Here is an 18826-nt window from a genome sequence, read left to right on the forward strand (position 1 = left end):
GTAGTGGGAGGGTGGACTTCCGAATATTGCAGAGGAGACGAATAAACAGATTTCCATAAACACCCCATTTGTGATACAAAATCCCACGCATGCGCTTTAGAAAGGGTTTCTGAATTTCACAGGTCTAAATAGTTTACCAGTGACCAGTATGTGATTACGCTGGCACGCATGCGCATTAGGGCCAAAAGTGTAAAACCGCTGATGTAACATCACAGGAAGTGACATGGTTCGATCTTTTCAAAAGTTCGGCCTCTTACCAGAACACCTGCACACATTTGTCTCTTGTGAATGGCTGACTAGATGTGTTCATCTTGCTGCCAGTAGTGCATTCCTGCTCCTTTAGCAAAGGATAAAAAAGAAAGAAACAAATTTGATAATGGAAGTAAATTAGAAAGTTGTTTAAAATGGTAAATTCTATCCAAATCATGAAAGAAAAATTTGGGGTTTCCTGTCCCTTTAAGCTACATCCTCTGCTTAAGACCCCTTTACCGGAATGTTTCCCAGAGATCCACTGTAACCTGATCTTTGACAGAGAGGCAGTAAGAACAAAGCCATTTACAGCAAACCTGAGTAGTTATAATGATATGGATGAAAATGGAACCTAGAAATAAGCTTAGGTCAGGAATTGTCACAGCAAGAGGATTCCATTGTGAAATGAAGACCCCTCATAAACCTGATTAATGGTATAAGCACTAAAACTGGACAAACATGACACAAGTAGGATGTTACACAAGTACAACTAACTGGTATTAGCACTATTATTCTACATAAACATTAGTCACAATTAAAGGGATAGTACACTGTAAAAAGTGTTTCCAATGATTTGTTATACCAGCCGCGAGTTAAAAATGCATTGTTAAAGGACCAGTGAGCACAGTAGATTTGCATAATCAACAAATGCAAGATAACAAGAGAATGCAATAGCACTTAGTCTGAACTTCACATGAGTAGTAGGATTTTTTATAACAAATTTCAAAGTTATGTATATTTCCACTCCCCCTGTACCATGTGATAACAATCAGCCAATCACAAATGCATATATGTATAGTCTGTGAATTCTTGCACATGCTCAGTAGGAGCTGGTGACTCAAAAAGTGTAAATATAAAAGAATGTGCACATTTTTTTTAATGGAAGTAAATTGGAAAGTTGTTTAAAATTACATGCTGTATCTGAATCATGAAAGTTTAATTTGACCTGAGTGTCCCTTTAATGGCTCATCAAGCTTTATTTTTGTAAATGAAATAGCTGTTTCTTTTATTTGCATCAACAACCCAATCAAATGGGCCAAGCATGCAGGGAGATGGAGATAAATCAAACAAATTCTTTGAGGGCTTTATATTGCAATGTATATGATTTAGTTTTCAAGCTAAAATTTGACTTTTTAAAATTATTTGAGGGACCTTGAAGTACTGACAAGACTCTGCAGAGTGGAGAGCTTTAGATCATCTGGGCCTAAGAAAGAACAATGTAAAATTAACATTTTAGTGCCTCTCATTCACACCACTGGGAGAGTGATTTATTTGAAACTTCTCGTTTACGTAACTTTTCTAAAATCAATATTTAAACACTGACAGTTTCAGTACAGGTGGGGAAACACGTAAGCCAGCTCGTGCTATTTCGTCCTTTTTTATGTGAGCTCCTGGCTTTTAATCATTATTAAATAAAATTGGAATTTTTTAATACGGTGATCAGATTTTTGTTGTTGCTTATGCTTTGAACCAGACCTGCTGTTCGGTCATCTTATTTTGCCTGTATTGGTCCTGAGTCAGCTACCCCAGATGACGTCATACGGGAGAATTAGATACAGACTGAACACTCGGGCGCGTTAGAGGACGTTTGGTTGAAACTTCCTCCTGCATATACAGTAGATGAGAAGTCTCTTCACTAAGAATATTGTGGGCCGAGTGACTTCACAGGGGTGAGTGACTTCAGCTTTAACTTAGATATTGATATATGGCATATCGACACCGGATTATTATTGTGGCATTGGGAACCACACCAAACAGTTAGTATCTGTGTTGTGAACACTCCTGTTTCTTATACACCAGACAAAAGCAGCTATTTCAAATGACAAAACAACAGTAAAGCAGCTCTTTGTAAACAATTTAATACACTTAAGCAGGCAAAATTGATCATTGGGAACACGTTACAGGGGAGAAAAAAAATGACAGTAAACTGTAAAGAAAAACCTGAAATAAACTTAAACAGATGAACTGCAATTAAGTTTTATAGAACAAACAAGAGTAACCAAATGTTTTTAAACAGTCTCTGTATGACCACTTCATTTATATCTAATGCGTAAATCTTACCAGTAATGCATTTACAAGAGATGACCTCATTCATATAAAGTTAGTGCATAGCATCTGTAGGGGAGGGAAACTTGCTAGATAATAACCTTTGTTTTCTGTGTTGGACGTCTGCTTTCCCTGTAGTTTACACTGTTCGCCAATAACTGCTTCAGCTCCCTTGTGGGAGAGTTTCCTCTATGTTATCTCCCTTGTGATGAGAGGATAGGAGGGGAACGCACACAGGCATTAAACACACACACACCTATATAGTCTAGATTTTCTTTTATCTATTATAGTAACAAGTCACCAACAAGTCAGGTCTCAACCAACAAACTAGCACGTAGGCATAAAAGCGTTCATTTCTTAGGCTATTTTGTAATATTTGCCTCTTATGGAACAGTGATTAATATTAGTTTTCAGTTTACATTTTTTTTGTATTAAATAATTAAATAACTGCAAAGTATACACTATTAAGTATGTGCAGTACTGGGCTTTTGTTGGATAAATATATTTACCTAATACATGTTTGAAATCCGTAAACAAAACTATGGACAGATTTGTAGAATACAAAAACATAATGTATGCTTCTATCCATTAATCCTGGGAAATACTCTTCCCTACCAGTAGGAGGAGGCAAAGATTCCCAAATTCCCAAAACCCCTCCCACCTCTCACATACTGTACATCAGTCTAACGTATAGCCAAACATAGTAAGGTAAGAGGTAAGAGAAAGGAATAAGAGTCATAAAACGAGCTGGGAAAAAAGATGTTTCAAAAAAAGAAATGACCCTAGAAAACATAGGGTGGGGTATCATGGACTCTCACCACCATAAAATAAATCATCAGGTAAGCATAAATTATGTTTTCATTCATACAGGTGGCGAGAGTCCACAATCCATTATTACTGGGAACTAATACCTAAGCCATGGAGTCCACGAGTAATAACATAAAGGGAGAGGTTTAAAAACATTTTTTCACTGATAAATTAAATCTACAACCCCAATAAATATATATTTTTAATGCACTTAAAAAGCCAAAAAATCAAACTAAGACAACTGCCTGAAGAACCTTCCTAGCAAAGGCTGCCTCTGCAAATCTGGTCAACTGAAGCCTCATTCTTGAAGGCCCAGAAAGTGGCCACTGACCAAGTAGAATGAGCAGTAATCTGTTGCGGTGGAGGTTGACCTGCCTCCAAGTAAGCTGTGTGAATCAAAAGTTTCAACCAAGAGGCCAAAGAAACAGCAGAAACTTTCTGACCTTTTCTAGAACCAGAAAAGTGAATGAACAAACTAGAAGTTGGTCTAAAGTCCTTAGAAGCATCAATGTAATATTTCAGTGTCCTAATAACAGCCAAATTACACAAGATCTCTCTGAAGCATTCTTAGGATCAGGACATAAAGAAGGGAAAACAATCTCACTAAAGTGGTCTGAAGAAACAACAAGTCAAAAGCCATTCCCTATTTCGAGGGTCATCAACGACAATGCAGTGGTGTTGCAACTACCTGACAATCTTCATATTCACCCTTCATTTCATGTATCTTTACTGAAACCGTTTAGAGGGGATGTCGATTCTCCAGTATCTGATGCATCAGCCACCCCCTCGTTGATCGAGGATGACAAAGAATATGAAGTTAGACGTATTCTGGATTCAAGATTCTATCTATCCCTCGAATATTTGGTTCATTGGAAGGGTTATAGCACTTCTGAGGATTCGTGGGTTCCTGTGAAAGATTTGAACACCCCACGTTTGCTCGCAGCTTACCACTTAAGGAATCCCTTGAAGCCCGGTCCGGGACTCCCTGGGACGGGATCTTGATCAGGGGGATCTGTCATAAGACTGCTTTCCCTTTAAATTAGTCAAAGCACCTCCCATTAATTGTCTATAAAGGGAACATGTTTTCCCTATTTGCCTGCGTGATTATTGAGAGTGATAGGGATAGTTCGTTGTTAGGACGCTATTCTCTGAACTCCTGTTATTTCCTCCTGATATTCTACATTGTTATATAGAAGCTCTCTAATGGACTTTCCAAAACTTACTATCGTATTGCCTACATCAATCTACTAAAGTCTCCATTTGTAAGCTGTCTAGAGGTATGGTGAACTTTTCACAAACTCTCTCTCTAGCCTGTCAGCTGTTTCTAAGCTCCTGTGACGTCACTAAGCCGCAGACGCTACACTGAATTTCTCCGACAGCGTTGAGCCTCAGCGTCCACGGCAGTCTCTCCCCAGCTTCTACAAAACCAGTCTGCCCTCCAGGCTAATCGGTTACCGTGTTCACTGACGGTTAACCTGACTTCAAGCTTGAAATCGGTTTGCCTAAATCAGCGGCTCATCGTGTCATTCTCTGGTTTCCAGTTACTAAACCGCAAGTATCTATAAACTGTTTATTTACCAATTGCCTGCTTGCTACTAACTGCGGTTTCCTCCTATGTGGATTAATAACTACTTCAGATAAAACATCGCTGAACTGTGTTATTCCTATCTCTGTTATCTTCCATGAATCTATCTTGCTGGACTATTTATTTTTATGACATTGCTAGGTAATTCATCTGATACTGAGGCTACTTTTAAATCTGACCTCTTTAAGCTTGCTACTAACAGACTGCTTTATTCATAATAATACAGTTTGCAAAGGACTTCAAACAACTATTTGCAACCAACTATAGTATTAGCAGATTATATTGTGGCAAACCAGATATATAACATTAACTGAATATATCTGAATGTTATATTAATTCCGTCAGAATCCATTATCAGTAAACATTGCTATTTATCTACAAACCTCTCTTTATTGTTATATTGAGTTGAGGTGACCTTAAATAGCTACAAACCAATCTCTAACTAAGATTATATCTATTACTTAAAGGTGTAGTTATAACAAAATCCTAAAGTGCCAACCAGAAAAATTAGGAGACTAAGCTTTACATTCCTGCTTTTTCCAATTAAGATACCAAGAGAAGGAAGAAAAATTGATAATTGGAGTAAATTAGAAAGTTAAAATTGCATACCCTATCTGAATCATGAAAGAAAAAAAACAGAATTTATGTTTACCTGATAAATTACTTTCTCCAACGGTGTGTCCGGTCCACGGCGTCATCCTTACTTGTGGGGATATTCTCTTCCCCAACAGGAAATGGCAAAGAGCCCAGCAAAGCTGGTCACATGATCCCTCCTAGCCTCCGCCTACCCCAGTCATTCGACCGACGTAAAGGAGGAATATTTGCATAGGAGAAACCATATGATACCGTGGTGACTGTAGTTAAAGAAAATAAATTATCAGACCTGATTAAAAAACCAGGGCGGGCCGTGGACCGGACACACCGTTGGAGAAAGTAATTTATCAGGTAAACATAAATTCTGTTTTCTCCAACATAGATGTGTCCGGTCCACGGCGTCATCCTTACTTGTGGGAACCAATACCAAAGCTTTAGGACACGGATGAAGGGAGGGAGCAAATCAGGTCACCTAAATGGAAGGCACCACGGTTTGCAAAACCTTTCTCCCAAAAATAGCCTCAGAAGAAGCAAAAGTATCAAACTTGTAAAATTTGGTAAAAGTGTGCAGTGAAGACCAAGTCGCTGCCCTACATATCTGATCAACAGAAGCCTCGTTCTTGAAGGCCCATGTGGAAGCCACAGCCCTAGTGGAATGAGCTGTGATTCTTTCAGGAGGCTGCCGTCCGGCAGTCTCATAAGCCAATCTGATGATGCTTTTAATCCAAAAAGAGAGAGAGGTAGAAGTTGCTTTTTGACCTCTCCTTTTACCAGAATAAACAACAAACAAGGAAGATGTTTGTCTAAAATCCTTTGTAGCATCTAAATAGAATTTTAGAGCGCGAACAACATCCAAATTGTGCAACAAACGTTCCTTCTTTGAAACTGGATTCGGACACAAAGAAGGCACGACTATCTCCTGGTTAATGTTTTTGTTAGAAACAACTTTCGGAAGAAAACCAGGTTTAGTACGTAAAACCACCTTATCTGCATGGAAAACCAGATAAGGAGGAGAACACTGCAGAGCAGATAATTCTGAAACTCTTCTAGCAGAAGAAATTGCAACCAAAAACAAAACTTTCCAAGATAATAACTTAATATCAACGGAATGCAAGGGTTCAAACGGAACCCCCTGAAGAACTGAAAGAACTAAGTTGAGACTCCAAGGAGGAGTCAAAGGTTTGTAAACAGGCTTGATTCTGACCAGAGCCTGAACAAAGGCTTGAACATCTGGCACAGCTGCCAGCTTTTTGTGAAGTAACACAGACAAGGCAGAAATCTGTCCCTTCAAGGAACTTGCCGATAATCCTTTCTCCAATCCTTCTTGAAGAAAGGATAGAATCTTAGGAATCTTTACCTTGTTCCAAGGGAATCCTTTAGATTCACACCAACAGATATATTTTTTCCCTATTTTGTGGTAAATTTTTCTAGTTACAGGCTTTCTGGCCTGAACAAGAGTATCAATAACAGAATCTGAGAACCCTCGTTTTGATAAGATCAAGCGTTCAATCTCCAAGCAGTCAGCTGGAGTGAGACCAGATTCGGATGTTCGAACGGACCTTGAACAAGAAGGTCTCGTCTCAAAGGTAGCTTCCATGGTGGAGCCGATGACATATTCACCAGATCTGCATACCAAGTCCTGCGTGGCCACGCAGGAGCTATCAAGATCACCGACGCCCTCTCCTGATTGATCCTGGCTACCAGCCTGGGGATGAGAGGAAATGGCGGGAATACATAAGCTAGTTTGAAGGTCCAAGGTGCTACTAGTGCATCTACTAGAGTCGCCTTGGGATCCCTGGATCTGGACCCGTAGCAAGGAACCTTGAAGTTCTGACGAGAGGCCATCAGATCCATGTCTGGAATGCCCCACAATTGAGTAATTTGGGCAAAGATTTCCGGATGGAGTTCCCACTCCCCCGGATGTAATGTCTGACGACTCAGAAAATCCGCTTCCCAATTTTCCACTCCTGGAATGTGGATTGCAGACAGGTGGCAGGAGTGAGTCTCCGCCCATTGAATGATTTTGGTCACTTCTTCCATCGCCAGGGAACTCCTTGTTCCCCCCTGATGGTTGATGTACGCAACAGTCGTCATGTTGTCTGATTGAAACCGTATGAACTTGGCCTTTGCTAGCTGAGGCCAAGCCTTGAGAGCATTGAATATCGCTCTCAGTTCCAGAATATTTATCGGTAGAAGAGATTCTTCCCGAGACCAAAGACCCTGAGCTTTCAGGGGTCCCCAGACCGCGCCCCAGCCCATCAGACTGGCGTCGGTCGTGACAATGACCCACTCTGGTCTGCGGAAGGTCATCCCTTGTGACAGGTTGTCCAGGGACAGCCACCAACGGAGTGAGTCTCTGGTCCTCTGATTTACTTGAATCGTCGGAGACAAGTCTGTATAGTCCCCATTCCACTGACTGAGCATGCACAGTTGTAATGGTCTTAGATGAATGCGCGCAAAAGGAACTATGTCCATTGCCGCTACCATCAAACCTATTACTTCCATGCACTGCGCTATGGAAGGAAGAGGAACGGAATGAAGTGTTTGACAAGAGTTTAGAAGTTTTGTTTTTCTGGCCTCTGTCAGAAAAATCCTCATTTCTAAGGAGTCTATTAATGTTCCCAAGAAGGGAACCCTTGTTGACGGAGATAGAGAACTCTTTTCTACGTTCACTTTCCATCCGTGAGATCTGAGAAAGGCCAGGACTATGTCCGTGTGAGCCTTTGCTTGAGGAAGGGACGACGCTTGAATCAGAATGTCGTCCAAGTAAGGTACTACTGCAATGCCCCTTGGTCTTAGTACCGCTAGAAGGGACCCTAGTACCTTTGTGAAAATCCTTGGAGCAGTGGCTAATCCGAAAGGAAGTGCCACGAACTGGTAATGCTTGTCCAGGAATGCGAACCTTAGGAACCGATGATGTTCCTTGTGGATAGGAATATGTAGATACGCATCCTTTAAATCCACCGTGGTCATGAATTGACCTTCCTGGATGGAAGGAAGAATTGTTCGAATAGTTTCCATTTTGAACGATGGAACCTTGAGAAACTTGTTTAGGATCTTGAGATCCAAGATTGGTCTGAACGTTCCCTCTTTTTTGGGAACTACGAACAGATTGGAGTAGAACCCCATCCCTTGTTCTCCTAATGGAACAGGATGAATCACTCCCATTTTTAACAGGTCTTCTACACAATGTAAGAATGCCTGTCTCTTTATGTGGTCTGAAGACAATTGAGACCTGTGGAACCTCCCCCTTGGGGGAAGCCCCTTGAATTCCAGAAGATAACCTTGGGAGACTATTTCTAGTGCCCAAGGATCCAGAACATCTCTTGCCCAAGCCTGAGCGAAGAGAGTCTGCCCCCCACCAGATCCGGTCCCGGATCGGGGGCCAACATTTCATGCTGTCTTGGTAGCAGTGGCAGGCTTCTTGGCCTGCTTTCCCTTGTTCCAGCCTTGCATTGGTCTCCAGGCTGGCTTGGCTTGAGAAGTATTACCCTCTTGCTTAGAGGACGTAGCACTTGGGGCTGGTCCGTTTCTACGAAAGGGACGAAAATTAGGTTTATTTTTGGCCTTGAAAGACCTATCCTGAGGAAGGGCGTGGCCCTTACCCCCAGTGATATCAGAGATAATCTCTTTCAAGTCAGGGCCAAACAGCGTTTTCCCCTTGAAAGGAATGTTAAGCAATTTGTTCTTGGAAGACGCATCCGCTGACCAAGATTTCAACCAAAGCGCTCTGCGCGCCACAATAGCAAACCCAGAATTTTTCGCCGCTAACCTAGCCAATTGCAAAGTGGCGTCTAGGGTGAAAGAATTAGCCAATTTGAGAGCACGGATTCTGTCCATAATCTCCTCATAAGGAGGAGAATCACTATCGATCGCCTTTTCTAGCTCATCGAACCAGAAACACGCGGCTGTAGTGACAGGGACAATGCATGAAATTGGTTGTAGAAGGTAACCTTGCTGAACAAACATCTTTTTAAGCAAACCTTCTAATTTTTTATCCATAGGATCTTTGAAAGCACAACTATCTTCTATGGGTATAGTGGTGCGTTTGTTTAAAGTAGAAACCGCCCCCTCGACCTTGGGGACTGTCTGCCATAAGTCCTTTCTGGGGTCGACCATGGGAAACAATTTTTTAAATATGGGGGGAGGGACGAAAGGTATACCGGGCCTTTCCCATTCTTTATTTACAATGTCCGCCACCCGCTTGGGTATAGGAAAAGCTTCTGGGGGCCCCGGGACCTCTAGGAACTTGTCCATTTTACATAGTTTCTCTGGGATGATCAAATTCTCACAATCATCCAGAGTGGATAACACCTCCTTAAGCAGAGCGCGGAGATGTTCCAACTTAAATTTAAATGTAATCACATCGGGTTCAGCTTGTTGAGAAATTTTCCCTGAATCTGAAATTTCTCCCTCAGACAAAACCTCCCTGGCCCCCTCAGACTGGTGTAGGGGCATATCAGAACCATTATCATCAGCGTCCTCATGCTCTTCAGTATCTAAAACAGAGCAGTCGCGCTTACGCTGATAAGTGGGCATTTTGGCTAAAATGTTTTTGATAGAATTATCCATTACAGCCATTAATTGTTGCATAGTAAGGAGTATTGGCGCGCTAGATGTACTAGGGGCCTCCTGAGTGGGCAAGACTGGTGTAGACGAAGGAGGGAATGATGTAGTACCATGCTTACTCCCCTCACTTGAGGAATCATCTTGGGCATCATTTTCAGTGTCACATAAATCACATCTATTTAAATGAGAAGGAACCTTGGCTTCCCCACATTCAGAACACAGTCTATCTGGTAGTTCAGACATGTTAAACAGGCATAAACTTGATAACAAAGTACAAAAAACGTTTTAAAATAAAACCGTTACTGTCACTTTAAATTTTAAACTGAACACACTTTATTACTGCAATTGCGAAAAAGTATGAAGGAATTGTTCAAAATTCACCAAAATTTCACCACAGTGTCTTAAAGCCTAAAAAGTATTGCACACCAAATTTGGAAGCTTTAACCCTTAAAATAACGGAACCGGAGCCGTTTTTATCTTTAACCCCTTTACAGTCCCTGGTATCTGCTTTGCTGAGACCCAACCAAGCCCAAAGGGGAATACGATACCAAATGACGCCTTCAGAAAGTCTTTTTTATGTATCAGAGCTCCTCACACATGCGACTGCATGTCATGCTTCTCAAAAACAAGTGCGCAATACCGGCGCGAAAATGAGGCTCTGCCTATGATTAGGGAAAGCCCCTAGAGAATAAGGTGTCTAAAACAGTGCCTGCCGATATTATTTTACAAAGATACCCAGATTAAATGATTCCTCAAGGCTAAATATGTTTATATATGAATCGATTTAGCCCAGAAAATGTCTACAGTCTTAACAAGCCCTTGTGAAGCCCTTATTTACTCTGTAATAAAAATGGCTTACCGGATCCCATAGGGAAAATGACAGCTTCCAGCATTACATCGTCTTGTTAGAATGTGTCATACCTCAAGCAGCAAAAGTCTGCTCACTGTTCCCCCAACTGAAGTTAATTCCTCTCAACAGTCCTGTGTGGAACAGCCATCGATTTTAGTAACGGTTGCTAAAATCATTTTCCTCTTACAAACAGAAATCTTCATCTCTTTTCTGTTTCAGAGTAAATAGTACATACCAGCACTATTTTAAAATAACAAACTCTTGATTGAATAATAAAAACTACAGTTAAACACTAAAAAACTCTAAGCCATCTCCGTGGAGATGTTGCCTGTACAACGGCAAAGAGAATGACTGGGGTAGGCGGAGCCTAGGAGGGATCATGTGACCAGCTTTGCTGGGCTCTTTGCCATTTCCTGTTGGGGAAGAGAATATCCCCACAAGTAAGGATGACGCCGTGGACCGGACACACCTATGTTGGAGAAAATTGGGTTTCATATCCCTTTAATTTAACCCTTTGGTGCCCAGAAATGTGTTTTCTTTTTAACTGAAACTCAACCCCTGCAGCTTTCTTAGCCACAAAAATGCTTAGAGAAATAGGTCAATATAAAATAGGGATTATAACATAACTATTGGATCTTAGCAGTGATAAAATAGCTATTTGTTTTGCTTTACGGCCGTCTCATGTAAATGCTACAAGTGGCCATGAGTTCTGTGTAGTCATAGAAAAAAAAAGATTTATTTTATCACAATCCTTCAAGTTCCAAACGGAGTAATAAACAGACTTTACAGGAATGAATATGGAAATGTTTAGTATAGTTACTGTCAGGTGAGCCCAGGATCATCAGTCACAATAACGTTATATACAATACACTTTGTAACTGACCTTCCTTTCATTTGTGCACAGTGCAGTAATAATCTCATTAGGACAAACACTGATGTGTCTTACCGAGTCTGGGTTCCACAGTCTTGTTTGATCCTTCATCCATAAACACAAAGCGTCCACCACCAAAGTCTTGGGAATAGTCAGAGAGATAGAGCAAAGAGGTGTAATCAAACGATCCATAAGTCACCTGAAAAAAACACAGGTCATTTATTTCAAATCCCCTGTAAAATGTTTCTACCAATAGAAAGGTAGAGAGTCTCACTCTAAGAAGCAATATCTTACAGAAAGACTGCAGTTTATTGAACGTTCTATTATATATTATGGTCACCTGATTAAACTGACATAGACTGAACTAGGCTGCTATGTCAGTACTATTTAAAGCATAACAAATGATGATCTGAAGTCTAGTAAATGTATATATTATTCTGCAGCACATAGACATTAATCCTCCATTCAATAATCTCACATAGCTGATGTATATACGTGCAGCCACCAATTAACAGCGAGCTCCCCATAGGGTATTGTTGCTCATGAACATATCTAAGTTTTTTTCAACAAAGGACATCAAAAGAACAAACTCAATTTGAAATTAGAAGTAAATGTACAAGTCTTTTAAAATGGCATGCTCTATGTATGTCCCTTTAAGGTAATTTAGTTTAAAAGCAACTGAACGTTTTCCTTTAATGGCCTAGAACTGTATAAGGGCTCCAACTGCCTGCAGCACATTTAAGCCAGAAGCTTACAGAAGAATAAACCGAGCATAAAATGTTATCTGTTTAGATCTGATCAGTGGAGTATCAGCAGCAGGGGGGGGGGGGGGGGTCAGATGAGCATCTGCATCTGTCTTCCAGTAAGGACATAGTGTACTAGGTGATGTGCTACTATTGATACAAATCCCCAAAGCTAATAACCTAAAACCCTTGACTGAAGGCACAGCGGGCTATACGGATACTGCACAGGGAAAATCCTGTTTACTTCTATGCAGGAGGAAAACTAATAAACACATCGGTTGGGGCAGAGCTGTATCCCAGACTCCAATTAGGTAGAAGCTCAAGCCGGAAACAGAGGTTTTTACCGACTGCAGGGGTCATTTACTCAACAGCTTGTCTGACAGCAAACAGTGAGAATGCAGTGCATGTCTGTGCCTACATGAGCAATAAAATATGTTTAAAGGGACAACAAACTTATATTGTTTCTTGCATGATTCAGTTATGCTTTTATTATTATTAGATTTTGTTCACTCACTGGGTAGACTTTGTTGAAGAGCATACCCAGGTAGACTCTAGAGCATGCACGTGTCTGAGAACTATAAGACAGCAGGTCTACCATGCTTTTTAACAATTTTATAAACTTTGGAACCCTAGATGACAGAAGTGTCTCCACAATGCATAACATTTTTCAGAAAAACAGAAGCACTTTCGCTAATGGAAGTATAGTTCAAAAATGCTTTTATTTGCATCTATGCACAATTTATTTTTAACACAGGACTAGACCTAGACATTTACTCCTGGTTCATAATTTTGTCCTTAAAGGGGCAGTAAAGTCCAAATTAAACTTTCATGATTCAGATAGGGGCATGTCATTTTAAACAACTTATTTACTTTTATCATCAAATTTGCTTTATTCTCTTATCTGAATTGATTGTTTTTTCCCAGCTAGAGGGCATTAGTTCATGTGTTTCATATAAATAGCATTGTGCTTACGCACATGGAATTATTTAAGAGTCAGCACTAATTGCCTGAAATGCAAGTCTGTCAAAAGATCTGAGATAAGGAGGCAATCAGAAGAAGCTTATATACAAGGTAATTAGAGGTGAGAAGTATATTTCTATAAATGTATTGTTTATGCAAAGATGGGGAATGGTAAATAAAGGGATTATCTATCTTTTTAAAGAATAACAATTTTGGTGTTTACTATCCCTTTAACTGCTGCGTGTTTGTTGAGCCCTCTAGCTGCTGTAGTGACACATTATTAGAGCCTGTTTTATGTCATTTATATTGTGGCTTCAAAAGTGCAAAATACTGACAAATAAAGCGCTGTTAACCCTTAACCAGTGAAGTGTGGCACCTGTGGCAGTAACATTATGCCTCAGCGGCTGAGCTGTTATTTGCCAGATGTGAGCAAATTACAGATAAAATGTGAGGCAGATATGCAGCAATCAATGGCTAATTATGGTTTCAAGCATGTTATCAGGAATAGGCTCTCACTGAACGCAGAACAGAGCATTATAGAGGAGAGATCACAGGTAACAGATTTTATAAATCCTCAGAGAGGTTATTAAGGGCTCTCATGTAGAAAGCATTTTGTGCTATATTTTCCTATCATCACAGAATGTGTTTTTTTACTGCAGATCAGATCTATTCATCCTCCACAAAAGACCCAGCCGTTCACCTCCTCGCCTCATCTAATGCCAGCTAAGCCCCTGAGGTTTATAGGGAGATAGCAATGGATCAGATGGGCTAATCTAACAAATGCCACAACTGATATAAGCTAAATATGCAATCAAGCAAAGCACACTGGCAGACTGAAGGTGACATCCTACTGAGAGTGACAGATGTACAGCAATAGCGACCAGCAGCCGCCACAAGCAATGACCCCCCCTCATTTCTATTACTGTCATCTATTTGTGTCAACAGATACTGCAGCACTATGATCATAGGTGCAATATACAATGGTGACATTTATAAGTGTGTTGGTTATGCAAAACTGGGGAATGGATAATAAAGGGATTAACTATCTTTTTAAACAATAAAATTCTGGAGTAGACTGCCCCTTTAATCAGGATTATCATTAAAATAACTATAATTATAGCATGAAGCATAAACTAACAGACCTCGGTGTGCAGCATTAAATAAACAGTCGTATAGAACAGTAATTTTAAGAGACTTTTCAATTTCCTTTTGTTATCAAATCTGCTTCATTCTCTGGACATCCTTTGTTGAAAGCAGACCTAGTTAAGCTCAGTACAGCAATGCACTACTGGGAGTTAGCGCTTGATTAGTGGTTACACACATACGCCTCTTGTCATAGGCTCACCAGATGTAGTGCATTGCTGCTCTGGAGCCGGGGTAAACACATAGTTGTATGCAAGTACCAGTGCAACAGTAACACAGTCTACAAAATTAGTGCATTTTCTTTGTTACAGTTCTATTCCACTTTATAGAAAAAATATAAAGAAAACATAAATGTGAATTAATTCAATAAGGATAATGTTTATTTTTTTTCTCTCTAAACCAAAAGTCTCAATTCATCAAACCATAATTTGCATGTAATTTTATCATGAATATGTTTAAATCCCAAACACTTAACTTAAATTAGTTGTGAGTTTAATTCTTTAAAAGTGTTATCTGAGCTCCATTTTTTTGCTTTTTATGAAACCAGGAAACATGAAATGATAAACTGAACTTTAATAATGAAAAACAAGTTGTAAGAACAGACCAGGTTTGGTTTATGCAAGACGACAAAATGTAATTTCAAGAGGTCAAGGCTGCTGAATTCGAAATGTCCAAAAGTCCTTTGAAAAGTTTGCTGAAATGTGTTGTCTGATGTAGTGAAGATGACTATTGAGTTGCCGTGATGCAAAGTATTGGTGTCTTATCTTACCACAAAGCACTGAAAAGCTTGTGATAAATAGGTTATTGCAGAATATTTTTCAAATGGGTTGGAATGGCTTTGAATTTGAAAACCTTTCAGAACCTATTTAAAGCGCTTCACACACAAATTGTGGAGTTTGGAAAGAAGAGCGTTTATTTGTGCATAAATCTGAGCTGCTTTTATAACACTACACCAAAAACACTAATGCGCACACAGCTTCTGAAAACCACAGGGAACATTACCCAAAAAAGTAGAATAATTCACCATAAACTACTTCCACTTCAGTTAGCAACGTGTCTTGTAACCTGCTCTGTATAAAGATAATTTTTTTGCTTATTTGCATATGTATTATAGATAGATAGAGAGAGAGAAAAACAATGTAAACCTAAAAGGTTTAGAGCCAGGTTACAAGTGGAGTGGTATTTTGCCCTTCCGCTACAGCGCTAACTCCACTAGAATTAAGATTTTTGCACTAGTCGGATTGTGCTCATATTACAAATTGAAAGTAAACTGTTTTCTCTCTAGCGGTAACCCGAATAGTTAAAAAATACGAACTTAGAATATCGCTTGCGTGTTCACGTACTCCCCATAGAAGTCAATGGAGAAAACAAAAGTGGAAAAAAACACCCCACATGCTTAAACCACGATTAAAGTAAATCTAAGTGTTTCGTTATAAAAAAGTAATCTCACATTAGAGGTGTCTCGGAGATTTCGTACAGAGGAATGCAGAGCTGACCACTGCGCATTCGTGTGCGTTCTGAGGTATGGTCTGAATTTTTCACCAACGCTAACACCTAATGTTGCCCTGTGCAGCATCTGGTCTTGCACTCATATCACACAATTTAAAGCTTATGAGGTTGTCTTGATTTCTTTTAAATAGTGCTGGATGGTCAGATTCTACTCCGGATCATTTAGTACATCAGACAGAAATTACCCACAATGCCCATGACATTTATATCTGTTGACTTCCAGAGCATGAACAGGACATGTTGCAGAATTTGCCTATAAGTAATAATGTTAACTAGGAGTCTCCTCATTTATGTCATTTTTCTGTTTGAAAAATCCCTGAGGTGTGCAACCATGTGACTAATGTCTAACTAGACTCTAATATGTAGCTACCTGAGGCCTGAAATCAATGTTCATAGCATTTCAAATCCCAGAGGACAACAAGAACAACATCAATTACCTGGTCCTGTATCTTTTCCCTGGCCTCAAATATGGTGCGGCTCCCAAGTTGTGTGAACATGTGTGTTTAATCTGTCTGTCAACATTAATGATTCTGCTTACAGAAACTGACAAATTGCCACATAAACTAGGCTTGCCGGCTGGTCATTTGTAGAGGATGAGGAGCTCTAGTGAAGTCTGTCATTAGAATAATGTAACCTGGTGAAAATATGAAAGAAGCACAATTTGTCCACTAGGTCAGTGCGATATGAAGGGAAGTGATGCTGTCAAGGCTTGTATTCTGTTGGTCAAATGCTACCATCTCAATATGGCAGACGTTACAGACACTATAGGTAGCAATATATGCAAAGTGCTACCACACAAATGTGCAAGTTATAATATTAACCGTGCAGAGATATTTGTCTAGTATACTAAACTCTAAGCATGTTTCTGATATATATCTCGCTGGAAACCCCTGACTTCTTATCAGTAAGGATGTGGGCAGATAGACTCACTGAGGTCAGTTTCACTGTGCAAATCTCAGTGTGCCATTGTGCATGGTCTGTGTGAATATGCCAATGTCTCAGAGTGTGCCACTATGGCAGAATCACTGGCACATTCTTAGAGACACAGGCACAATGTCACACGGTGAAACATTGGCAAGCTCACTAAAGCAATAGTGCACAAACTGACACACTGGACTAGAAGTATAGGAAAAGGAGGCGCTTTCAGAGCATATACAAACTTAATGGAGAGTAGTAAATGTTATAATACAAGGCTATATGTAGAAAAGAGATAAAAGGATCTGATATCTATGTGTACAAAAAATCTTATGTTCGATTGTTTGAACTAGTGGTAGTTATAAATGAAGCAATTAAACAGTAAAAACATATAACAATATAGATCAATCGATCAAAAGTGTCAGATTTAAAATATTCCTATATAAATAAAAAGGACAAAGCAATATCAAGGTTGGCCAACCTATTATCAAAGGTACGGTTGATTTCTAACAATGAGACTAGTAAAAAGGTATCACAATATTATCCCAGATAAGTTCATGAAAATGTATCAAGTATGTATCGGTGCTAGCTCCTGTATAACAGAGGTGGATAAGTGACGGAGCGTATGTGTTATCCCATATGCATCAACACTGCGTGCTGCAGAGTGTGCAATCTGACCTTTGTCTGTAATGGATGTTCCCTCGGTTCCTTTGAAGTTTTCTGTATAGGGTATTTGTTAACCCTCTGTGTCTCTCCTAGTAACATTGCTAGGTGTAGAGAGATTGAAGTGAGTCGCTATGGCAAAGGTTCCTATGTGCTCATGTGATTGTCCGGATGCGGCCCTATGGCAAATCTTGTCCTGGATCCATTTGACATCCTGGATTTTCAACCGTGGAGTTGGTATGTAGGGGATTTTGTTAAAACTCTAACTCCTGGTAACCTTGTTAGGTGTAGAAAGTGGAAGTCCGCCGATTATGGAGCTGCAACAGTCCTGAGTGAGAAGCGATCGCAAAGGTTCCAATGCGCTCACGTAACTGTCTGGATACGGCTCTACGGCAAATCTGTTTGTGGATACGGCTCTACGGCAAATCTGTGTGTTCAAACCAAGAACACTGAAACTTTGTGTTTCCTGACTGGTGTATTGCAACGCGTTTTGGCTGGGATCTCAGCCTTTATCAAGCATACACCATATAATCAGTAGAACAACAATGTACCGGAGTCCGCACAAAGAAAGTAACCAAGAGCAGTGGTATTGGTGATAGATAGCAGGGGAGCTATTATGAGGGCTTGTTTACAATATGTAGTTAGTGTGTGTGGAGGACAAATGTACAAATGCTTGTCTTAGCATACAGAGTGATAGAGAGCCACAACGAACACAAGGTCACTTGAAACTATAAAGAGATTGTTTGGGGTAATTTTAATCCCTCTTAAAACACCTTATTATTGTGACTAGTTTCGTTCAAAGACCCTTGTATGCTATGCTGGTTGTACAAAGCACATAATAAATTATCAAATAGTGCATCCGTGAGGACCAGATCAAATGATGGCAGCACCTGGGGAAAATTACAGTCACTCTACGCTGACCAGGCAGCGGTACTGTGCAAACATATAGTATTAAGTAATGAAACGCCCCCTTAGGTGAGAACAGTGCTGCACACTCTATTGACAATAACGCTAACTCACACCGCTAAAACTGAAACTGACCGGCAGACAATGTGATTGTAGGAGTAGAGGAGTGAGTAATAAGCACCATTAACAGTTCTGTTAGTCCCATTTAGCACTCCCGCTTGGAGCCTGAAGCCATTAACAACGGACATAGAACAGCTGTGCTCCTGTGTAACACTCCGTTTTTACTGACTAGCTAGATTCAAAAAAGATGACACAGTCTTAGTTCAGTGAATACTCACAATAAATCTTGATCCTTTTGGTAACAAAGATAATCTGCTGCAGTTTGCGGCCAGCGGTCCCAGTGTCCTCACTAATTC

General features: G+C 40.1%; 1 protein-coding gene across 1 annotated transcript in view; it reads right to left on the minus strand.

Annotated features, from left to right (window-relative positions):
• The window catches only part of OGFOD3 (2-oxoglutarate and iron dependent oxygenase domain containing 3), a gene marked incomplete in the record, with an annotated part of 739577 nt that overhangs the window by 167694 nt on the left and 553057 nt on the right, over positions 1-18826 (minus strand). The window contains 1 exon segment of the mRNA XM_053709794.1: positions 11647-11770. Coding sequence (XP_053565769.1) covers positions 11647-11770 — 124 coding nt within the window.

The sequence above is a fragment of the Bombina bombina genome, chromosome 1, assembly GCF_027579735.1.
Source record: "Bombina bombina isolate aBomBom1 chromosome 1, aBomBom1.pri, whole genome shotgun sequence".
NCBI lineage: Eukaryota > Metazoa > Chordata > Amphibia > Anura > Bombinatoridae > Bombina > Bombina bombina.